General features: G+C 53.6%; 1 protein-coding gene across 1 annotated transcript in view; it reads left to right on the top strand.

Moving 5' to 3' along the window:
• The window catches only part of LOC144609633 (U4/U6.U5 tri-snRNP-associated protein 1-like), a 36,261-nt gene extending 12,939 nt beyond the window's left edge, over window positions 1-23,322 (top strand). The window contains 15 exon segments of the mRNA XM_078428132.1: window positions 319-418; window positions 2,504-2,640; window positions 4,398-4,604; window positions 6,255-6,278; window positions 6,281-6,375; window positions 7,314-7,468; window positions 9,310-9,440; window positions 10,153-10,317; window positions 11,258-11,368; window positions 14,952-15,039; window positions 16,416-16,506; window positions 18,121-18,256; window positions 19,877-19,966; window positions 21,634-21,755; window positions 23,132-23,322. Of these exon segments, the coding sequence (XP_078284258.1) occupies window positions 319-418; window positions 2,504-2,640; window positions 4,398-4,604; window positions 6,255-6,278; window positions 6,281-6,375; window positions 7,314-7,468; window positions 9,310-9,440; window positions 10,153-10,317; window positions 11,258-11,368; window positions 14,952-15,039; window positions 16,416-16,506; window positions 18,121-18,256; window positions 19,877-19,966; window positions 21,634-21,755; window positions 23,132-23,150 (1,671 nt within the window). The 3' untranslated portion in view covers window positions 23,151-23,322.
• The last annotated feature ends 1,352 nt before the right edge of the window (window positions 23,323-24,674 follow it).

The following is a 24,674-nucleotide window of genomic DNA, read 5'->3' as shown; positions in this document are numbered from 1 at the left end:
ACAAAATGCTGGAGTAACTCTGCGGGTCAGGCAGCATCTCAGGAGAGAAGGAATGGGTGACGTTTCGGGTCTGAAGAAGGGTCTCGACCCGAAAAGTCACCCATTCCTTCCCTCCTGAGATGCTGCCCGACCCGCTGAGTTACTCCAGCATTTTGTGTAATAAATACCTTCGATGGTCTATAATGTATTTTGTGTGTCCTGTTGCTTTTTATTGGTATGACTATATGTATGGCAAATGAAATTTCTTGTATGTCGCGAGAAAGTATGGTTATGATTATTCACCTCCCCTCTCCCTTCCCCTCCCCCCCCCTACTCAAGACGGCCTACACGTCTCAGGACCTGAAGGGCCTGACCGTCCAGCACGACATCAATGCTTTCCAGGAAGGACAGGCTGTCGTACTCACCCTGAAGGACAGAGGTAAGAGGAGAGGGAATGTCGGGTGGTATCAACAGACAACAGGTGCAGGAGGAGGCCATTCGGCCCTTCGAGCCTGTACGCACCGCCATTCAATGTGATCATGGCTGATCATCCACAATCAGTAACCCCGTTCCTGCCCCCTCCCCATACCCCCTGACTCCGCTATCCTTAAGAGCTCTATCCAGCTCTCTCTTGAGTGTAATGTCCTCTGTAAGACCCTGTCGTGGCTAGCACAATGAATATACACCTGACGTCTTGTAAGAAGATTTTATTACTCATCCTTCACCAGGAAACTTCTAGAAGGTCACCTGACCTCAGTCACAAGGCACAAGCCCATTGGCCCGCTTCTGCTCTTGGCCTCAAGGGGGCACTGGCATTTACATTACATATACATCACATCTCCCCCTTTACTTTAATTACATCACATCTCCCCCTTCAACGTTGGGGTCAAAACTAATAAGTTGAAGCTTTAATCAATTTAATGTGGATGAAACACCACAAAGAACACAATGCTCTTCAAACTGCAAAACGATCAATTTTACATAACGTATGTGTATGTGACAAATAAACGACTATTGACTATTGAATGCATCCAGAGAATCTGCCTCCACTGCCCTCCGAGGCAGAGAATTCCACACATTCACTAAACTAAACTTTCTGGCACCGACAGAGTTACAAAAGTACTACCTCACTAGAGTCACAAAAGGCTGGAGTCACTCGGCGGGACGGGACGGGCAGCATCTCTGGAGAGAAGGAATGGGCGGCGTTTCGGGTCGGGACCCTTTTTCAGTCTCGACCCCTCTCTCCAGAGATGCAGCCTGTCCCGCTGAGTCGCTCCAGCACTTTGTGTCTTTCTTCTGTATAAACCAGCATCTGCAGTTCCTTCCTACACACACACACACACACACACACACACACTAGAGTCATGTTGGTCCCCTCTTAATTTTCCATGTCACCCGGCGCTGTATCTCTAATCTAAACCCTCTATTTTGCGTTCTCCGTTCTAATCTGCCCTTCTCTGTTTGCCTGTGTCCATCCGACTCTCACTCGCCCTGAAGTTGTGAGCACTGCCAGGTCCATCACCGGCTCCGACCTCCCCACAATCAAAGTGATTTATCGGAGTCGCTGCCTCAAAAAGGCAGCCAGCTTCATCAGAGACCCACACCACCCTGACCACGCTCTCATTTCACCCCTGCCATCGGGAAGAAGGTCCAGGAGCCTGAAAACTTCAATGTCCAGTTTCAGGAACAGCTTCCTCCCTACAGCCATCAGGCTGTTAAACACTACAACCTCAAATATGCTCTGAACTACAATAGACTATTATTATTATCTATATACTAAAACTCTCGTTTGTTTGTTTGTTTGTTCCGGAACTACAGCCAAAACGGTACACGATAGCGCGACAATTTTAGGCCCGCCTTACTCACCGTCGTCCTCATTGGTGCTAATGGAAGAAGTTTCATTCAAATCGGTGTCATATTTTTAAAATTATTCACATTTTAAAGTTTAGGGAGGGAGGGACGGAGAGAAGTGGAGGGAGGGAGGGGGAGAGAATAAGGGGGATGGAGTGAGGGAGGGAGGGGGAAGGGGAGGAGGGAGGGAGGGGGAAGGGGGAGAGAGGGTGGGGGGGAGGAGGGGAGGAGGGAGGGAGGGGGGGGAGGAGGGATGGGAGGCTGCATCAATGCCTCAGAAGGCAGTGGAGGCCAATTCTCTGAATGCATTTATTCTCTGAATGCAGTTTAAATCTATCTCCTAGGGAGGGGGGTGTGGGGGGGAGGGAGGAGGGGGGGGCTGGAGTGGGGGGGTCGGGAAGGGGAGAAGGAGGGAGGATAAGGGGGGGGTTGAGGGGGATGGAGTGGGGGGGGGGATGTAGGGGAGGGAGGGGGGAGAGGGTGCTGCACCAATGCAGGAGAGGTTTGGACCCAACAGGTCCACTTGGTCCAGTTATTATTAATATTTCCAGTGTACGATGTTTACATATTCTGTTGTGCTGCAGCAAGTAAGAATTTCATTGTTTTATCTGGGACACACGACAGTAAAACACTCTTGACTCTTGCCTCTCTCTCTCTCTCCCTCGCCCGCCAGGGGTTCTGGAGGAGGAGGGCGATATCTTGGTCAACGTCAACATGGTGGACAAGGAGCGGGCCGAGAAGAACGCGGAGATGAAGAAGAAGCCCAGCTACAAGCCGTACGAGGACGAGAGTGTGGACGACATGGTGGTGGTAAGGGAAGGCAGTGTCAGACAATAGACAATGGGTGCAGGAGGAGACCATTCAGCCCTTCGAGCCTGTACGCACCGCCATTCATCGCGATCATGGCTGATCATTCACAATCAGTACCCCGTTCCTGCCCTCTCCCCATACCCACTATCTTTAAGAGCTCTATCTAACTCTCTCGTGAAAGCATCCAGAGAATCGGCCTCCACTGCCTTCAGAAGGCAGTGGGGGCCAATTCTCTAGATGCTTTCAAGAGAGAGCTAGATAGAGCTCTTAATGATAGCGGAGTCAAGGGATATGGGGCGAAGGCAGGCACGGGGTTACTGATTGTGGATGATCGCGGTGAATGGCGGTGCGTACAGGCTCGAAGGGCCAAATGGCCTCCTCCTGTACCTATTGCCTAACTATCTCAATGTCGGAAGGAACTGCAGATGCTGGTTTACACTGAAGATAGACACAAAATGCTGGAGTAACTCAGGATGTTTCGAGTCAAGTCTGAAGAAGGGTCTCGACCCGAAACGTCACCCGTTCGGTCCTTCTCTCCGGAGACGCCGCCCGTCTGTCCCGCAGAGTTACTCTGGCATTTTGTGTCGTTATCTTTTATTTCTGTACACTTCTGCAAGTTGCTCCACTATTTTGTGCGTTCTCCAATTTCGATCTTGTCTGATCTTGTCTCCGGTCTGAAGAACCAAAGGAGCAAAGAGGTCCTTCTGCAGTTGTACAGGGCCCTAGTGAGACCGCACCTGGAGTACTGTGTGCAGTTTTGGTCTCCTAATCTGAGGAAGGATATTCTTGCTATTGAGGGCGTGCAGCGTAGTTTCACCAGGTTAATGCCCCGGGATGGCAGGACTGACATAGGAAGAAAGAATGGATCGACTGGGCTTACAATCGCTGGAATTTAGAAGGATGAGAGGGGGTCTCATAGAGATGTATAAAATTATAAAAGGACGAGACAAGCTAGATGCAGGAAAAATGTTCTCAATGTTGGGGGAAGTCCAGAATCAGGGGACACACAGCCTACGAATAAAGGGGAGGCCATTTAAAACTGAGGTGAGAAGAAACTTTTTCGCGCAGAGTGTTGTGAATCTGTGGAATTCTCTGCCGCAGAGGGCAGTGGAGGCCAATTCACTAGATGAATTTCAAAGGGAGTTAGATAGAGCTCTAGGGGCTAGCGGAATCATGGGATATGGGGAGAAGGCAGGAACGGGTTACTGATTGAGAATGATCAGCCATGATCACGATGAATGGCGGTCCGTACAGGCTCGAAGGGCCGAATGGCCTCCTCCTGCACCTATTGTCTAACTATCTCAGTGTCGGAAGGAGCTGCAGATGCTGGTTTACACCGAAGATTGACGCAAAATGCTGGGGTAACTCAGCGGGTCGGGCAGCATCTCCGGAGAGAAGGAATGGGTGACGTTTCGAGTCAAGTCTGAAGAAGGGTCTCGACCTGAAACGTCACCCGTTCGGTCCTTCTCTCCAGAGACGCCGCCCGTCTGTCCTGCTGAGTTACTCTGGCATTTTGTGTCTTATCTTTGATTTCTGTACACTTCTGCAAGTCTCCAATTTCGATCTTGTCTGAAGAAAGGTCTCGACCTGAAACGTCACCCGTTCGTCCCTTCTCTCCGGAGACGCCGCCCGTCCCGTCCCGTCCCACTGAGTTACTCCGGTTTTTGGGGGGAGTTTTTTGCGTCCACGTCTCCAATGGGGACGTTGCCCAAGCTTAAAAACTAATTGCCGTTCTCCCCCCCCCCCCACTGTCGCAGTTGAAGAAGAAGTCGATCCTTTCTCAGTACGACGAGGAGATCGAGGGGGAGAAGAAGAAGTCCTTCTGCCTGCAGTCGGGGGGATCGGCGGACGGCTCGTGGGAGCAGGAGCTGCAGCGGGTGCGCCAGTCGCTGAGGGACCAGGCCCAGACCCTGGAGCTGCCACAGATGAGGGTGGCCTCAGAGTTCTACACCGAGGAGGAGATGGTAAGGCTGGCGCGGAGGGAGGGAAGGAGCTGGAGGGAGGGAGCACAGCAGGGTATTCCCGTCTCGCTCCAGACTCCAGGTCCGTTTCTTCCCCGCCTTTAGATTTAGAGACTCCAAACTCTAGCGTGTGCAGGAGACAAACGCTCATCACAGGTCAACCTACAACTTCACCCGCATGGAACCTGCGAACTACAAGATCGTTTCATGTTCCGGTTTACCATGGAAAGATTTCCATATCTGCCTCGACTCTCCTCTCAACTAAATCTCTAAATCTCACCTCTTTAGTTTAGTTTAGAGAAAGCAGCTCGGAAACAGGCCCTTCGGCCCACCGGGTCCGCGCCGCCCAGCGATCCCCGCACACACTTAACACCATCCTACACCCACTAGGGACAATTTTTACATTTGCCCAAGCCAATTAACCTACAAGCCTGCGCGTCTTTGGAGTGTGGGAGGAAACGGAAGATCTCGGAGAAAACCCACGCAGGTCACGGGGAGAACGTACAAACTCCGTACAGTACAGCACCCGTAGTCGGGTTGGAACCTGAGTCTCCGGCGCTGCATTCGCTGTAAGGCAGCAACTCTACCGTCGCGCCACCTTAACCTGTGAAAGACTGGGGCTTGTATTCACTGGTGTTTAGAAGGACGAGAGGGGGATCTTACAGAGACGTGTAAAATTAGAAAAGGACTGGACAGGCTGGATGCAGGAAAAATGTTCCCCATGTCGGGGGAGTCCACAACCAGGGGGCCACACACAGTCTTAGAATAAAGGGGAGGCCGTTTAAAATTGAGGCGAGAAGGAACTTTTTCACCCAGAGAGTTGTGAATTTGTGGGATTCTCTGCCACAGAGGGCAGTGGAGGCGATTCACTGGATGAATTTAAAAGAGAATTAGACAGAGCTCTAGGGGCTAGCGGAATCAAGGGATATGGGGCGAAGGCAGGCACGGGTTGCTGATTGTGGATGATCAGCCATGATCACAATGAATGGCGGGTGCTGGCTCGAAGGGCCAAATGGCTCCCTGTGGCTCAGCACTTCAACTCCCACTCTCACTCTCACACTGACCTTTCTGTCCTGGGCCTCCTCCATTGTCAGAGTGAGGCCCAGCGCAATTTGGAGGAACAGCACCTCATATTTCGCTTGGGTAGTTTATACACCCCAGCGGTATGAACGTTGGCTTCTCTAACTTCAGATAGGCCCTGCTTTCCCTCCCTCTCTCCCTATCTCTCTCTCCCCTCCCCCTCTTCCCAGTTCTCCCACTAGTCTTCCTGTCTCCGACTACATCCTAATTTGTCCCGCCCCCTGCCCCGACATCAGTCTGAAGAAGGGTCTCGACCCGCAACGTCGGCCATTCCTTCTCTCCCGAGACGCTGCCTGACCCGCTGAGTTTACTCCAGCGTTGTGTGTAATCAGTTTCTTCCCAGGCAACTGATCCACTACCACAACCAGAGAGCAGTGCTGAACTGCCACCTACCTCATCAGCGACGCTTGGACTATCCCTGATCGGACTTTGCTGGCTTTGCCTTGCACTAAGATTGTGACAACAACCTAAACTGTAAGCTGTGACCACCCAGCGGGGTACTGAGACCGCTCTCTTCTCTTCTCTCACCCCCCCCCCCTCCTCCCCCCCCCCACCTTCTCCCCAAACGAAAAGGTGACGTTCAAGAAGACGAAGCGGAGAGAGTGAAGAAGATTCGCAAGAAGAAACCGGGCGTGAGAGTGGACGAGCTGCTGGCACAGGGGCACAAAAGCACCGTCACTGACTACGGCTCAAGGTGACCGTCGCCATCGCCCGCCCCGGCAACGCAGCGGGCAGTGCTGCTGCCTCATGGGGGCTTGGAGTCCCATCCCCAAATACCGGCACTGTGTGTGTATGTGTGCGCGACGATCTGTGTGTGTGCGTGCGTGTGTGTTCTGTCAGTGTGTGTGTGTGTATTCTGTCAGTGTGTGCGCGGACTGTGTGTGTGTGTGTTCTGTCAGGGTGTGTGTGCGCGACTGTGTGTGTGTGTGTGTGCGCGCGACTGTCTGTGACTCAGATTGTGTGTGTGTGTGTGACTCAGTGTGTGTAGGTGACTATCAGATTGTGTGTGTGTGTGACTCAGTGTGTGTGTGAATGTTAGAGTGTGTGTTCTGTCAGTGTGTGACTTTCAGTGTGCGCATGTGTGTGTGACTGTCAGTGTGTGTGACTGTCAGTGTGTGTGTGACTGTCAGTGTGTGTGTGTGACTCAGTGTGTGTGACTCAGTGTGTGTGTGACTGTGTGTGTGTGTGACTCAGTGTGTGTGACTGTCAGTGTGCGTGTGACTGTCAGTGTGTGCGTGTGACTCAGTGTGTGTGTGACTGTCTGTGTGTGTGTATGTGTGTGTCAGTGTGTATGTGTGACCGTGTGCGTCACTGCGTGTGACTGACTATGTTTGTGACTGTCTGTGTGTGTGTGTGTGTAGTGTGTCCATCTGTGTTTTTGTGTGTGTGTGTGAGACTGCCAGGGTGTGAGTGTGACTGTGTGTGCAACTGCCTGACTGTGTGTCTACCAGTGTGGGTTTGTGACTGTGTCCGTTCCACTCCCTCCCCCCAAACCCCGTCCCGCTCTCATTCCTGACCGCCGACCTCCTTGGCCGTTCCCTTCAGTCGCGGCAATCCCCCCCCCCTCAATCTGGCCGAAATCCCAGCGGTGCCTCGGTGTTTCACCCCCGGTTGGTGTGGTCTCTCCCGCAGGGCCCGAGGCAGAGGCCGGAAGGTCGAGGGCAAGCGCAAGGAGGAGGAGGAAGGGGAGGTGGAGGGAGGCTCGCTGGAGGAGGCCAAGGCCTCACCTGCCGAAGCACCGCCAGCCTCGGACGACGTACGCGTGGAGAGCATGGACATCAGCGATGGTGCGTGTACCGTGGGCAGCGGGGGAGGGTCAGGGGTCACCGTGGGCCTTCCCGTCCCTGCTCCTGACCCACAAGCTCACAGGCTATAGGAGTAGAATCAGGCCGTTCGGCCCATCGAGTACACTCCGCTCCGCCTTTCAATCATGGCTGATCTCTGCCTCCTGTCTGCGCGGAGTTTGCACGTTCTCCCCGTGACCTGCGTGGGCTTTCCTCCGGCTGCTCCGGTTTCATCCCGCGCCCCCGAAACTATTCCCTGCCTGGCTGAGGATACTTTCTCTGGTTGGGAGGTTTGTCCATGTGTCGCACAATCGGGGCGCAGTCTGTGTAGGAAATGCACTGAAGAGGTACTCCCCTCAACCCCCCCCCTCCTGCGCCCCGTGTCTGACTCCACCCCCCCCCCCCACCCCCCCTCCTGTCTCTCCCAGATGAGGCGGGTACTCCCCTCCCACCCCCCCCCCTCCTCCTGTCTCCCCCAGATAAGGTGGGTGCTCCCCTTTCCCCCTCCTGCAACCCAGGTGTAGGGGTCTGACTGTCTCCCCCCCCCCCATCCCCTTACACTCCCCGCCTCAAGGGCCAAGACCAAAGATACTAGAGGAGCAAGATGGACCACACCGTTGAAATCGCCCACACTGAAGTGTAGTACGCAAAGCAGCCATTTTAGTAAGCAAACCCCGCCGTTCGCTCTGCCTCTCGCAGTGTGATCAGTGTTTTGGGGGAACAGTGTGTGATGATACCATTAAAATGCAGAATATATCTCATCTATCAACACAGATGGTGGACCCGTTGGGCCCAAACCTCTCCTGCATTAGACAATAGACAATAGGGGCAGGAGGAGGCCATTCAGCCCTTCGAGCCAAGCACCGCCATTCAATGTGATCATGGCTAATCATTCTCAATCAGTACCCCGTTCCTGCCTTCTCCCCATACCCCCTGACTCCGCTATCCTCAAGAGCTCTATCTAGCTCTCTCTCGAATGCATTCAGAGAATTGGCCTCCACTGCCTTCTGAGGCATTGATGCAGCCTCTCCTCCCCCCTCCCTCTCTCATCCCCTCCACCCCCCCCACCCTCTCTCTCCCCCCTCCCCCTCCCTCCCTCCTGCCCTTTCCCCCCCCCCCACTCCATCCCCCTTATTCACTCCCTCTCTCCCTCCCTCCCTAGGAGATAAAACTTTTAAACTTTAAATTTAAAATGTGAATAACTTAAAAAAATATAACACCGATTTCAATGAAACTTCCACTAGCACCAAAGGGACGACGGTGAGTAAGGTGGGCCTAAAATTGCCGCGCTATCGTGTACCGTTTTGGCTGTAGTTCAGGAACAAACAAACAAACTAGAGTTTTAGTATATAGATGTTTCTGCAAGTTTCTGCCTGCTAAAATGGCTGCCGTGACGTACTACGTTTTTTAGGGGCGAGTGGTCTATCTTGCTCCTCTAGTATCTTTGCCGGTGAATCCGCGCTGAGGGACCACGACCAAAGACACTAGAGGAGCAAGATGGACCACTCTGTTGATATAGCCTATACCATAGATACTAGAGGAGCAAGATGAACCACTCCGTTGAGATAGCCTATACCATAGATACTAGAGGAGCAAGATGAACCACTCCGTTGAGATAGCCTATACAAAGATACTAGAGGAGCAAGATGGACCACTCCGTTGAGATAGCCTATACCATAGATACTAGAGGAGCAAGATGGACCACTCCGTTGAGCTAGCCTATACAAAGATACTAGAGGAGCAAGATGGCCTCCCCTCACTCCTCACGCCAGACGAGGCGGGTACCCCCCGCGGCCCAGGTCTTGGGGTCTGACTGTCCCCCCCCCCCCTTGTGTCTCCCCCAGACGAGGCGCGGGCGGACTCGCCAGTGGCGCTGGAGGAAGACGAGGCGGAGCTGGAGCGCTGCAGAAACAGCTGGAGAATAGCAGCGGCGATTCCGGTTCAGACAGCTGCACCGGCAGGCAGGCCGATCCGGGTGAGGGGGGGGGGTAACGGGGTGAGGATGGGGGGCAGAGTGAGGGGTGGCAGGGGTGGGGGGGGGGAGCGAGGGTCAATAGGGTGAGGATGGGGGCTGAGTGTGGGGGGGCAGGGGTAATGGGGTGAGGATGGGGGGCATGGTTAGGGTAGTGGGAGAGGGGACAGGGTGAGGGAGGGGGTGACAGGGAAGAAGGGGGAGGGGTGATGGAGGCAGGGGAGGGGGGGAGAGGGAGGGGGGGCAGGGTGAGAGGGGTCGGGGAGGGGAGGGTGTGACGGGGAAAGAGGGGGAGGGGTAATGGAGGGGGGAAGAGGGAGGGGGCAGGGTGCGGGAGGGAGGCAGGGAGAGGGGTGGGAGGGAAGGGGACAGGGTGGGGAGGGTAGGGGGGGTGACGGAGGGAGTGGGAGCGGGAGCAGGGTGGGGGGCAGGGCGATGGGGGCTGCGGGGAGTGAGGGAGGGGGGGTAGGGTATGGGGGGGAGGGGCGATGGGGGGAGTGGGGGGGAGGGAGGCCGACAGGGTCAGTGATGGAGGGGGGGTGATGGGGTGCAGGGTAAGGGGGATGAGGGGAGAGAGGGCGGACGACATACCGAGGGGGGGGGGGTTGTGAGTAGGGAGGGATGGGGGCTCCAGCTGAGGCGGTTGGGTCGGCGGGCTGCCGACAGGGTGAGGGAGGCGTGGACTAGACCCTGCCCCCCCCCCCCCCCCCCACAGGCGACGGACGCCCTGAAGAAGCCGGGCGGCGGCCGCGAGGACGAGGACGACCTGGAGAAGAAGGGCGTGATCGTCTTCAACGCCACGTCGGAGTTCTGCCGCACCCTTGGCGAGATCCCCACCTACGGGCTGGCCGGCAACAGGCAGGAGCAGGAGGAGCTGCTGGTGAGACGGGGGGTGGGGGGGCAGGGGCCAGGGGCCGTCTGGGGAGTGTGGGCCCCATCTGCCTGCATCACCCTGTGTGTGTGTGACGGGACGGTGTGGAGGGAGCTTCTGTGTGTGTGTGTGTGTGTGTGTGTGTGTGTGTGTGTGTGTGTGTGTGTGTGTGCGTGCGTGCGTGCGTGAAAGGTGTGTGTGTGAAAGGTGTGAAAAACAGGGCAAAGGGAATGGAGATCAAGGAAAAAGTAGAATGGATCATTGTTGGTTGGGAGAAGGTGGCAACAAAGCAAACATAAAGTATAGTCGGAGACGGTCAGACTGGTGGGAGAACTGGGAAGGGGGAGGGATGGAGAGAGAGAGAGAGAGGGAAAGTAAGGGCTACTTGAAGTGAGAGAAGTCAATGTTCATACCGCTGGGGTGTAAGCTGCCCGAGTGAAATATGAGGTGCCGTTCCTCCAGTTTGCGCTGGGCCTCACCCTGACAGTTCGGTGTAGTTTATCGTCACGTGTACCGAGGTACAGTGAAAAGCTTTTGCCGCGTGCTAACCAGTCAGCGGAAAGACAACACACGCGATTACGATCGATCCGTTGACGGTGCAGGGAGACGTGAGGAGACAGATACAGAAAGGTCGGTGCGGGAATGGGAAGGGGGATTAAAACGTTTGGTAACCGGGAGATTGGCGTGTGGGGCAAGGCGGACTGAAGCTAAGTGTTCAGCGAAACGATCGCTCGGTCTGTACTCGATCACGAAGGGATACAGGGACGTGGACTGGGGCAAGGGGCAAGGGGGGAGGGAATGCAGGGGTTACTTGAAATAAAAATGGTTCCTACCACTGGGGAATAAGCTGCCCGAGAAAAGTAAAAGGCGCCGTTCCTCCCATCAGCGTGTGGCGGTTCTGTGCCCTGCTGCTGCCAAGCTGATGGTATTTGTTGTCGACCCTGGGCAGGACTTTGAGATTGAGAACAAGGAATTGTCGGACGGCGAGATGGAGCTGGACCGTGACGAGACGGTGGGGTGGAGCATGGTCAACCTGGACGAGGAGAAGAAACAGCCAGAGGTACGACCCAGCCCCACTCCCCACCCCCCCCCGACCCACACCCCCCCCCGACCCACACCTTCCACCCCCTCCCCCGTGGTAAAGAGTTTGTTTGGTTCAGAGATACAGCGTGGAAAAACAGGCCCTTCGACCCACCGAGTCCACGCCGACCAGCGATCGCCCGTTCACGCACTAGATAAGTTTAGAGACACAGCGTGGAAATGAGGCCCTTTGGCCCACTGAGTCCGTACTGATCACCAGCTCACACACTGGTTATGTTTAGAGATACAGCGTGGAAATAGGCCCTCCGGCCCACCGAGTCCGTGCCGACCAGCAATCACCCGTTCACACAATCACCGTTCACACCGCTGGTCGGTGGCACGGTGGCGCAGGGGTTAGAGTTGCCGCCTTACAGCGAATGCAGCGCCGGAGACTCGGGTTCGATCCCGACTACGGGCGCCATCTGTACGGAGTTTGTACGATCTCCCCGTGACCTGCGTGGGTTTTCTCCAAGATCTTCGGTTTCCTCCCACCCTCCAAAGACGTGCAGGTATGTAGGTTAATTGGCTGGGCAAATGTAAAAATTGTCCCTAGTGGGTGTAGGATAGTGTTAGTGTGCGGGGATCGCTGGGCGGCGCGGACCCGGTGGGCCGAAAGGCCTGTTTCTGCGCTTAATTTTAATTAATTAAAAAAAATTAGGTTTCGAGATACAACGTGGAAACAGGCCCTTCGGCCCACCGAGTCCGTACTGACCACCCATTCACACACTAGTTCTACGTTATCCCACTTTCACGTCCACTCCCTACACACCAAGAGTCAAAAGTGTTTTATTGCCGTATGTCCCAACACACAGCAATGAAATTCTTACTTGCAGCAGCACAGCAGAATATGCAAACATAGTTCAAACCATAATCATGCATTTAAAAAATGCAGTGTGCGCATACACACACACACACGTCAACTTATTTATTTATATATTTGTTTTTAATATAGAAATACATTTTTAATTTACATATATGTTCTAAATATATTTAGATATTTACTACAAATATATTTAGATATATATTTTATATATATTTATATATGTATAATTTATATTTACACATGTTTATATATGATTTATATTTTTATAGATAAACATAGCACAAAAAGTAAGGAAATTTGTGTTTGGTAGATTATTTCTTTGTTGTAACAATGCTTCTTGGCAATAAATCTTATACCGTTGGAAAGCCTGTTTATTTCCCTTTTAAATGGTGCCACATTTGTAAGGAACATGCATTTGTGGGATGAGCAGCAGAGCTGAGTATGTGGGTTGCGCCCATGAAAAATTTGCCAAATCTTCTCGGCCAATGCCAAACAGCTTATTCTGTTGTTGCTATTGACTCTTGTTTTGAGCTTCTGGTACCCCCAGGTGCTGACAATCAGGTGCATCTGTGAGCATGGGCCCTGCTACAGTGGTCAGTAGGTGTCTGCTCCAAGAATCGGCATGCCACGTTTGATTGATCTGGATAGGGCCCGTGCGATAGGGCAACTTCAAGCTGGTGTTCCGCAAAACCAAGTCGCGGCATTATTTGGAGTGAGCCTTAGTACCATCTCCAAAGCGAAGGCCAAGTTCCATATAACGGGGGATGTTAGAGACAGGCGTGGGCGTCCCAAGAAGACGACATCCGAAGAAGACCGTTTCCTCACCCTGTCAGCACTTAGGAACCGTAGGCTGTCTTCTACAGATTTGCAGTCAAGGTTTGCAGGACGATATGGCCGACGGCTCTCTGCCCAGACAATTCGGAACAGACTACACGCAGCCGATCTCCGGTCTCATAGGGCTGCCAGGAGGCCTGCCATGACTGCCCTTCACCGTCAGGCCCGTTTGCGCTGGTGTCGGCAACACGTGCACTGGAACCTGAACATGTGGAGGAACGTTATGTTCAGCGATGAGTCCAGATTCTGCCTACGGCAGTTGGATCATAGGGTCAAAGTGTGGAGAAGACGCGGAGAACGCTATGCTGATTGCTGCACCGATAAAGTAACATCTTTTGGTGGAGGCAGTGTGATGGTGTGGGGCGGCATCTCCCTCACTGGAAAAACGAGGCTTGTCATCATTGGAGGCAATCTCAATGCAGAGAGATATCGAGATGAGATTCTGCAACCTGTGGCAATCCCATATCTCCACAGTCTGGGACCGAACTCTATCCTCCAAGATGACAATGCTCGCCCCCACAGAGCAGGGTTTCTCAGAGACTACCTCCAGAATTTGGGAGTGGAGAGGATGGAATGGCCTGCCAGCAGTCCTGACCTCAACCCCATTGAACACTTGTGGGATCAGCTTGGGCGTGCTGTTCGTGCCAGAGTGACCAACACAACCACGTTGGCTGACTTGCGATAAATGCTGGTCGAAGAATGGGATGCCATCCCACAACAGTGTGTGACCAGGCTGGTGACCAGCATGAGGAGGAGGTGCCAGGCTGTTGTGGCTGTGTGTGGTTCTTCCACACGCTACTGAGGCTCCTGTTTATTAAATGAATAAATTGTTAAATTGCCAATATGTCTTGTTTCTTCAGACTTCAATCATCCAATCCACCAAACAACACCGAACAAGAGTCAATGGCAGAATAAGCTGTTTGGCATTGGCAGAGAAGATTTGGCAGATTTTTCATGGGCGCAACCCACATACTCAGCTCTGCTGCTCATCGCACAAATGCATGTTCCTTACAAATGTGGCACCATTTAAAAGGGAAATAAACAGGCTTTCCAACGATATAAGATTTATTGCCAAGAAGCATTGTTACAACAAAGAAATAATCTACCAAACACAAATTTCCTTACTTTTTGTGCTATGTTTATATGATTTATATTTATATGAGTTTATATATATATATATATATATATATACATTTGTAAGAAAATAACTGCAGATGCTGGAACAAATCTGGACTCCCCCAACATTAGGAACATTTTTCCTGCATCTAGCTTGTCCAGTCCTTTCATAATTTTATATGTTACACTTATTACACGATTATTTATTTTTGTATATTTAAAAAAAATTATATTCCTTCTCTCCCTCTCTGTCTCTCCCCCTTTCTCCCTCACCGTCTCTCTCTCTCTCCCCCTTCTCCCTCACCGTCTCTCCCTCTCTCTCCCCCTCACCGTTTCTCTCTCTCTCTCTCTCCCCCCCACCATCTCTCTCCCCCCTTCTCCCTCATCGTCTCTCTCTCTCTCTCTCCCCCCTTCCCTCTCACCATCTCTCTCTCCCTTTCTCTCTCTCTCTCTCTCCCCCCCTTACCGTCTCTCTCTCCTTCTCTCTCCCCCCCACCCGTCTCTCTCTCTCTCTCTCTCTCCCTCACCGTCTCTCTCCCCCTTACCATTTCTCTCTCTCTCTCCCCCTTCCCCCTCACCATCTCTCTCCCCCCCTTCTCCCCTCACCGTCTCCCTCTCTTCCCCCTCCGTCTCCTCCCCGCTCCTTCTCCCTCCCCGCTCTCTCTCTCCCTCCTCCTCTCTCTCTCTCTCTCTCCTCTCCCCCCTTCTCCTCTCCCCCCCTTCTCTCACCTCTCTCCCCTCCCCCTTCTCCCTCTCCGTCTATCTCTCTCCCCATCTCTCTCTCTCGCAGTTCCTGGCCACATCCACCACCATCTTGGACGAAGAGCCCATTGTGAACTCTGGCCTGGCAGCCGCTCTGCATCTGTGCAGGAACAAAGGTGGGTCGGTCAGCTCGCCGTCTCGCTGGGCTGGAGTACGTGGGTGAGGTGGGGGGGGGGAAGCTTGAAAGGGTTCAGAAAAGATTTACGAGAATGTTGCCAGGACTAGAGGGTGTGAGCTACTGAGCTACAGGGAGAGGTTGAGCGGGCTGGGTCTCTATTCCATAGAGCACAGGAGGATATGGGGAGATCTTATAGATATATACAAAATCAGGAGAGGAATAGATCGGGTAGACGCACAGAGTCTCTTACCCAGAGTAGGGAAATCGAGGACCAGAGGATAGTCCCAGCCTCAACTACCTCCTCTGGCAGCTCGTTCCACACACCCGCCACCCTCTGTGTGGAAAAAGTTACCCCTCGGATTCCTTCCCCTTCACAGGTTCAAGGTGAAGGGGAACCTGTGAAGGGGAAGGAATCCGAGGGGTAACTTTTTCCACACAGAGGGTGGTGGGTGTGTGGAACGAGCTGCCAGAGGAGGTAGCTGAGGCCGGGACTATCCCAACGTTTAAGAAACAGTTGGACAGGTACATGGATAGGACGGGTTTGGAGGAATATGGACCAAGCGCAGGCAGGTGGGACTAGGGTAGCTGGTGTGGGCGAGTTGGGCCCAAGGGCCTGCTTCCACACTGTATCACTATTCTATGACTCTAACGAAAAGGCCTGGATAGAGTGGATGTGGAGAGGATGTTTCCACTAGTGGGAGAGTCTAGGACCAGAGGGCACAGCCTCAGAGTAAAAGGACGTTCCTTTAAAAAGGAGATGAGGAGGAATTTCTTAAGGCAGAGGGTGGTGAGTCTGGGGATTGAGAGGTTCTTGATTAGTGTCAGTGTGTCCGAAATGTTGTAAATTATAAGGTACTAGACCAAGTGGACCCGTTGGGCCTAAACCTCTCCTGCATTGGTGCAGCATCCTCTCCTCCACCCCCCCCTCCCCTCTCTCCTCAACCCCCCCCCCCTCCCTTCTCCCCCTTCACCCCTCCCTCCCTCCTCCCCTCCCCCTCCCCTCCTTTTAAACTTTAAAAAGTGAATAACTTTAAACATGTAACACCGATTTCAATGAAACTACTTGCATTATGACTAAAGTGACGATGGTGAGTAAGGCGGGCCTAAAATTGTCGCGCTATCGTGTACCGTTTTGGCTGAAGTTCAGTCACAAACAGGATAACAAACGAGAGTTTTAGTATATAGATTTCTGAGGCAAAGAGTGATAGATTTTCGATTAGCGCGGGTGTCGGGGGGGGGGGGGGGGTTGTGGGGGGAATGGTGGGGGTCGAGAGGGAGAGATAGATCAGCCACGATTGAACGGCGGAGTAGACTCGATGGGCCGAATGGCCTAATTGTGCTCCTATCACTCCTCAACATGTCTTCCCTCCTCAGGGCTGCTGGACACTACGATGCAGAAAGTGGCTCGAATCCGGTCATCCGCCAAGACTCTGCCGTCCACCGTCTACGCCATCGAGGATAAAATGTAGGTGCCCGGGTTTGGTTTGGAGATTAGCAGTCGCGGTGGAGTTGCCGCCTTACAGCGGGTGCAGCGCCGGAGACCCCGGTTCCATCCCGACCGCAGGTGCTGTCTCTACGGAGTTATAGACAATAGGTACAGGAGGAGGCCATTCGGCCCTTCGAGCCTGTACGCACCGCCATTCAATGTGATCATGGCTGATCATTCTCAATCAGTACCCCGTTCCTGCCCTCTCCCCATACCCCCTGACTCCGCTATCCTTAAGAGCTCTATCTAGCTCTCTCTTGAATGCATTCAGAGAATTGGCCTCCACTGCCTTCTGAGGCAGAGAATTCCACAGATTCACAACTCTCTGGGTGAAAAAGATTTTCCTCATCTCCGTTCTAAATGGCCGACCCCTTATTCTTAAACTGTGTGGCCCCTGGTTCTGGACTCCCCCAACATTGGGAACATGTTTCCTGCCTCTAACTTGTCCAATCCCTTAATAATCCTATATGTTTCAATAAGATCCCCTCTCATCCTTCTAAATTCTGGTGTATGCAAGCCTAGTCGCTCCAGTCTTGTCCGTTCTCCCCGTGACCTGCGTGGGTTTTCTCCGAGATCTCCGGTTTCCTCCCACACTCCAAAGACGTGCAGGTTTGTAGGTTAATTGGCTTGGTAAATGTAAATGTTTTCGTGTGTGTGTAGGATGTCGTTAGTGTGCGGGGATCGCTGGGCGGCGCGGACCCGGTGGACCGAAGGGCCTGTTTGCGCGCTGTATCTCTAAACTAAACTAATGCAGCGCGGAAACAGGCCCTTTGGCCCACCGGGTCCGCGCCGACCAGCGATCCCCGCACACTAACACCATCCTACACCCACTCGCAAGGGACAATTTTGTACAAGTACCAAGCCAATTAACCTACAAACCTGCACGTCTGTGGAGTGTGGGAGGAAACCCGAAGATCTCGGAGAAAATGCGCGGGGGCGGGGGGAAGATACAAACTCCGTACAGACAGCACCCGTAGTCGGGAAGGTTAAGATAAGAATTTCTTTATCCAGCAGGTGGTGAACCTGTGGAATTCTTTGCCGCAGAAGGCTGTCAATGAATATAAGAAAATAACTGCAGATGCTGGTACAAATTGAAGGTATTTATTCACAAAATGCTGGAGTAACTCAGCAGGTCAGGCAGCATCTCGGGAGAGAAGGAATGGGCGATGTTTCGGGTCGAGACCCTTCTTCAGACTGATGTCAGGGGGCGGGACAAAGGAAGGATATAGGTGGAGACGGGAAGATAGAGGGAGATCTGGGAAAGAGGAGGGGAAGAGAGGGACAGAGGAACTATCTAAAGTTGGAGAAGTCGATGTTCCCTGACCTGCTGAGTTACTCCAGCATTTTGTGAATAAATGCTGTCAATGAATATATTTTTAAAGCAGAGATAGATTCTTGATTAGTACGTGCAGGTTTCTAGGTTAATTGGCTTGGTAAATGTAAAAGATTGTCCGTGTGTGTGTGTGTGTGGGATAGTGTTAATGTGTGGGGATCGCTGGTGGGCGCGGACTGGTTTTGGGGTGAAGGGCGGGGGAATGGAAAGCTGGATGAGTTGCGTTAAGGCGGGCTGTAACGGGCTCTGTGCGGTTGCAGGCTGATCGACGACAAGTACAGCCGGAGGGAGGAGTACCGCGGCTTCACCCAGGAGTTCAAGGAGAAGGAGGGCTATCGTCCCGACGTGAAGATCGATTACGTCGACGAGTCGGGCAGGAGGCTGACGCCCAAGGAGGTGAGAAGGACCCCGGGCGCCAATCTGTGCACGGACCGACCGAGAGTGATGCAGGCCCTTCACGCCAACCTGTCCCCGCCCACACCGGTCCCACCCGCCTTCGTTTGGCCCATATCCCTCCAAACCCGTCCCGTCCACGTTCCTGTCCCGTAAATGTCGTTTACAGTCCCTCCCTCGACAACCTCCTCTGGCCCAAAAATGCTGGAGTAACTCAGTGGGACTGGCAGCATCTCTGGAGAGAAGAAACCGGTGATGTTTCGGACCCATCCTTGGGGTGAGATTTTTATATTTAGAGATGCAGCGCAGAAACAGGCCCACCGGGTCCGCTCCGCCCAGCGATCCCCGCACATTAACACTATCCTACACACACTAGGGACAATTTTTACATTTGCCCAGCCAATTAACCTACAAACCTGCACGTCTTTGGAGTGCGGGAGGAAACCGAATATCTCGGAGAAAACCCACGCAGGTCACGGGGAGAACGTACAAACTCCGCACAGACGGCGCCCGTAGTCAGGATCGAACCTGAGTTTCTGGCGCTGCATTCGCTGTAAGGCGGCAACTCTACCGCTGCGCCACCGTGCCGCCGTGAGGAGGGAAAGATTTAAGAGGAAGCCGAGGGGTGACTTTTTTTTGCACATCAGGTGTATGGAACGAACTGCCGGAGGAGTCAGTTGGCCCAGTCCGAAGAAGGGTCTCGGCCCGAAACGTCACCCATTCCTTCTCCTGAGACTGCTGCCTGTCCAGCTTCTTGCGTCCATCTTCAGTTACAACCAGCAGCTGCAGTTCCTTCGTACGCAAGGATACAGAGGAGATTTACGAGGATGTTGCCAGGCCCCATCGAGTCTATACTCCGCCATTGAATCATGGCTGATCTATCTCTCCCTCCCAAATCCCATTCTCCTGCCTTCTCCCAGTAACCCCTCTCCCGAGATGCTGCCAGACCCACTGAGTTACTCCGCCATTTTGTGTCTACCTTCGAGCCTCCATGCTGATCTATCTCTCCCTCCCAAATCCCATTCTCCCGCCTTCTCCCAGTAACCCCTCTCCCGAGATGCTGCCCGAGTTACTCCGCCATTTTGTGCCTACCTTCGAGCCTCCATGCTGACCCGAGCGGAACACGAGGTGCTGCAGGCCGGAACTTAGACAATAGACAAGAGACAATAGGTGCAGGAGGAGGCCATTCGGCCCTTTGAGCCAGTACCGCCATTCAATGTGATCACGGCTGATCATTCTCAATCAGTACCCCGTTCCTGCCTTCTCCCCATACCCCCTGACTCTACTATCCTTAAGAGCTCTATCCAGCTCTCTCTTGAATGCATTCAGAGAATTGGCCTCCACTGCCTTCTGAGGCAGAGAATTCCACAGATTCACAACTCTCTGACTGAAAAAGTTTTTCCTCATCTCCATTCTAAATGGCCGACCCCTTATTCTTAAACTGTGTGGCCCCTGGTTCTGGACTCCCCCAACATTGGGAACATATTTCCTGCCTCTAACGTGTCCAACCCCTTAATAATCTTATACGTTTCGATAAGATCTCCTCTCATCCTTCTGAATGCTTGCACAGTTTGTTTTCCTGCCTCAACTAACCCCCCCCCCACCCACCTCTCTGTCACACAGGCTTTCCGACAACTGTCCCACCGATTCCACGGGAAAGGTTCCGGGAAGATGAAGACGGAGAAGCGGATGAAGAAACTGGAGGAGGAGCACGTGAGTATCTATCCGTGCGGGGGGGGGGGGGGGGGGGGCAGGTGCGGGAACCAGGCCCGTTCGGCCCTTCGAGCCTGGAGGCCCGTTACCGGGGAAACTGTCCCCGGTAACCCCCCCTCCCCCGCCCCCGCCGTCAAACTTCACCACTTCACAAACCAAACGTACAAAATCGGTGCAGGAGGAGGCCGTTCGGCCCTTCGAGCCACCGCCGCCATTCAACATGATCACGGCTGATCGTCCACAAACAGTGCCCCGTTCCTGCCCTCTTCCCCACACCCCTTGATTCTGTCACCACCCAAGAGCCGCATCCAAACCTCTCTTGGAAACATCCAGTGAATCGGCCTCCGCTGCCTTCTGTGGCAGAGAACTCCACAGATTCACAACTCTCTGGGTGAAAAGGTTTTTCCTTATTCTTAAACGGTGACCCCTGGCTCTGCTTTTTTCCTGTCCAATCCCTCAAGAATTTGATAAGATCCCCTCTCGTCCTTCTAAATTCCAGTGAACACAAGCCCAGTCGACCCGTTCTTGCATCGTGTGTCAGTCCTGCCATCCCGGGAATTAACCTGGTGAACCTACGCTGCACTCCCTCAAAAATAGCAAGGATGGAAGCACAATTAGGCCATTCGGCCCATCGTGCGAGCTCCACCATTCGATCTATCTCTCCCTCCCAACCCCATTCTCCTGCCTTCTCCCCATAACCCCTGACACCCGCACTGATCAACAATCTGTCTATCCCTGTTTTTAAAATATCCACTGACTTGTGGCCTCCACAGCCGTCTGTGTCAACGAATTCCACAGATTCACCGCCCTCTGACTAAAAGAAATTCCTCCTCATCTCCATCCTAAAGGAACGTCCTTTAATTCTGAAGCTGTGCCCTCTGGTCCTAGACTCTCCCACTAGTGGAAACATCCTCTCCACATCCACTCTATCCAGGCCGCTCACTAGTCGGCAAGTTTCAATGATGTCCCCACCTCATCCTTCTAAACTCCAGCACGTAAAGGGACATCATCTGGATAGAGTGGATGTGGAGAGGATGTTTCCACAAGTGGGAGAGTCTAGGACCAGAGGGCACAGCCTCAGAATTAAAGGACGTTCCTTTAGGAAGGAGATGGGGGGGGGGGGGTGAATCTGTGGGATTCGTTGCCACAGACGGCTGTGGAGGCCAAGCCAGTGGATATTTTTAAAGCAGACAGATAGATGAGCAGGAACTATTTGCCAATGGGGTCACACAGTCCAAGTGTCTCCAGCTTGGATTCACTGCCTCTCCCCCTCATCAGAGCCTTGAGAGGACTGATGGGTGCCCTTCGTGAGGGATGGAAAGGGGGAGGGGGAAGAGGAAGGGAGGAGGGTATTGGATCGAGCTCCAGGGAACTGCCCCCCCCTCTCTAAACAACTAATCTGCTCTCCCCCTCCTCTCTCTCTCCCCCTCCTCTCTCTCTCCCCCTCCCCCTCTTCCCTCTCTCTCCCCCTCTTCCCTCTCTCTTCCCTTCCTCTCTCTCTCCCCCCTCTCCCTTCCTTCCCTCTCTCTCCCCCCTCTCTCCCCTTCCCTCTCTCTCCCCCTCTTCCCTCTCTCTCCCCCTTTCCTCTCTCCCTTCCCTCTCCCCCTTCCCTCTGTCTCTCTCTCTCTCTCTCCCTCTCTCTCTCCCCCACTGCGGTCATTGTGCAGCTGCTGAGGAAGATGAGTTCCAGCGATACTCCGCTGGGCACGGTGGCGCTCCTGCAGGAGAAGCAGAAGGCCCAGAAAACGCCGTACATCGTGCTGAGTGGAAGCGGCAAGAGCATGAACGTGTACGTGAGACCTGGGGGGCTGGGAGGACCGGAGACAGGGGGCTGGGAGGACTAGAGGGGACTGGGAGGACTGGAGGGGGGTTGGGAGGACCGGAGGGGGGCTGGGAGGACCGGAGGGGGGCTGGGAGGACCGGAGGGGGGCTGGGAGGACCGGAGGAGGGCTGGGAAGACCGGAGGGGGGTTGGGAGGACTGGAGGAGTTGGGAGGACTGGAGGAGTTGGGAGGACTGGAGGGGGGTTGGGAGGACTGGAGGGGGGTTGGGAGGACCGGAGGGGGGTTGGGAGGACTGGAGGAGTTGGGAGGACTGGAGGGGGGTTGGGAGGACCGATGGGGGGCTGGGAGGACCGGAGGGGGGCTGGGAGGACCGGAGGGGGGTTGGGAGGACCGGAGGGGGGCTGAAAGGACCGGAGGGGGACTGGGAGGACCGGAGGGGGGTTGGGAGGACCGGAGGGGGGCTGGGAGGACCGGAGGGGGGTTGGGAGGACCGGAGGGGGACTGGGAGGACCGGAGGGGGGCTGGGAGGACCGGAGGGGGGCTGGGAGGACTGGAGGGGGGTTGGGAGGACCGGAGGGGGGCTGAAAGGACCGGAGGGGGACTGGGAGGACCGGAGGGGGTTTGGGAGGACCGGAGGGGGGCTGGGAGGACCGGAGGGGGGCTGGGAGGACCGGAGGGGGGCTGAAAGGACCGGAGGGGGACTGGGAGGACCGGAGGGGGGTTGGGAGGACTAGAACGGGCTGGGAGACTAGGAGGGGTTGGGAAGACTCCCGCCCCCTCCCCTGACATCAGTCTGAAGAAGGGTCTCAACCCGAGATGTCACCCATTCCTTCTCTCCCGAGATGCTGCCTGACCCGCTGCGTTACTCCAGTATTTTGTGTTCACCTTCGATTTAAACCACCTTCGATTTAAACATGTTCCCAATGTTGGGGGAGTCCAGAACAAGGGGCCACAGTTTAAGAATAAGGGGTCGGTCATTTAGAACTGAGATGAGGAAAAACTTTTTCAGTCAGAGAGTTATGAATCTGTGGAATTCTCTGCCTCAGAAGGCAGTGGAGGCCAATTCTCTGAATGCATTCAAGAGAGAGCTGGATAGAGCTCTTAAGGATAGCGGAGTCAGGGGGTATGGGGAGAAGGCAGGAACGGGGTACTGACTGAGAATGATCAGCCATGATCACATTGAATGGCGGTGCTGGCTCGAAGGGCTGAATGGCCTCCTCCTGCACCTGTTGTCTATGGTCCTCCGTCCGGCACCTCGTTCCAGGCAGGTTTGGGGGTGCCATCTTGCCCGGTGTTTGTGTGTTGGGCCCTTTGTTCAGGGGCTGTGGGGAGTTTGGGGTATCTTATTCCATGTTTTATTTTAATTTTTTTCCCTTTTACAGAAACACGATCACCAAGTGAATCTCGACCAAACGATGAGCTGGAGCGGACGAGAGGGCGTAACGAGCTGTGGGGTGGAGGGGGGATGGATTGTGTGTGTTTGTGTGTGTGTTATTACCCAGTTTCTTTGCCTCTGTCTTTACTGTGTACATTTAATAAAAGTTCCTTTTTTCCTAAAGGGCCTTGCGCCTGACCTTGCGTGTCTGTGTAATTTCATAACTCGTAGGGGCAGAATTAGGCCATTCGGCCCATCGAGTCTACCCCCCCCCCCGCCATCCAATCATGGTTGATCCATCACATTCCTGACACACTTGGGGCAGGAAACATGTTCCCGATGTTGGGGGAGTCCAGAACCAGGGGCCACACACAGTTTAAGAATAAGGGGTAGGCCATTTAGAACGGAGATGAGAAAAAACTTTTTCAGTCAGAGAGTTGTGAATCTGTGGAATTCTCTGCCTCAGAAGGCAGTGGAGGCCAATTCTCTGAATGCATTCAAGAGAGAGAGCTGGATAGAGCTCTTAAGGATAGCGGAGTCAGGGGGTACGGGGAGAGGGCAGGAACGGGGTACTGATTGTGGATGATCAGCCATGATCACAGTGAATGGCGGTGCTGGCTCGAAGGGCCGAATGGCCTCCTCCTGCACCTATTATCTATTTCTCCCCATACCCCCTGACTCCGCTATCATTAAGAGCTCTATCTAACTCTCTCTTGAAAGCATCCAGAGAATTGGCCTCCACTGCCTTCTGAGGCAGAAAATTCCACAGATTCACAACTCTTTTGAGTGAAAAAGTTTTTTCTCATCTCCGTTGTAAATGGCCTGGCCCTTATTCTTAAACTGTGTGGCCCCTGGTTGATTGAATGAATGAACGGGGTACTGTTTGAGAATGATCAGCCATGATCACATTGAATGGTGGTGCTGGCTCGAAGGGCCGAATGGCCTTCCTCCTGCACCTGTTGTCTATTGTCTAATGACACCTTATTGTAACGTGACAAATTGTCGTGAGATTCTTGGGTATGCAAAGAGTGGCCACGTAAAGGGCGCCGCCAAAGTATTCCATGTGGTTCTCCTATCGGCACCTCCTAGTTTACACACACAACGCGGAAACGGGCCATTCGGCCCACCGAGCCCGTGCCGACCAGCGATCGATCGCCTGTTCACGCACACGAGTTCTACTTCCCCATCCAACATGCCAGGGGCGATTTACAGAGGGACAATTAACTGACAAACCTGCACGTCTGGGATGTGGGAGGAAACCGGAGCAATACAATACAATACAATATATCTTTATTGTCATTGTACAGGGGTACAACGAGATTGGGAATGCACCTCCCATACGATGCAATAAATTAATTAGCTAGTCAGTATTAATTTAAACAACCCAATGAAACAAATTGGAACAGTTTTAAAATAGAATAAAGTGCAAGTAGATCTGTGCTGGTTCACTGTGCGATGTGACCATCCGGCTCAGCAGGACCGGTTCATGGCAGCTATGGCCCTGGGGATGAAGCTGTTCCTGAGTCTGGAGGTGCGGGCGTAGAAGGCCT

The sequence above is a fragment of the Rhinoraja longicauda genome, chromosome 34 (genome assembly GCF_053455715.1).
Source record: "Rhinoraja longicauda isolate Sanriku21f chromosome 34, sRhiLon1.1, whole genome shotgun sequence".
In the NCBI taxonomy this organism is placed as follows: Eukaryota; Metazoa; Chordata; class Chondrichthyes; order Rajiformes; family Arhynchobatidae; genus Rhinoraja; species Rhinoraja longicauda.
This window is presented reverse-complemented; position numbering and strand designations above follow the sequence as displayed.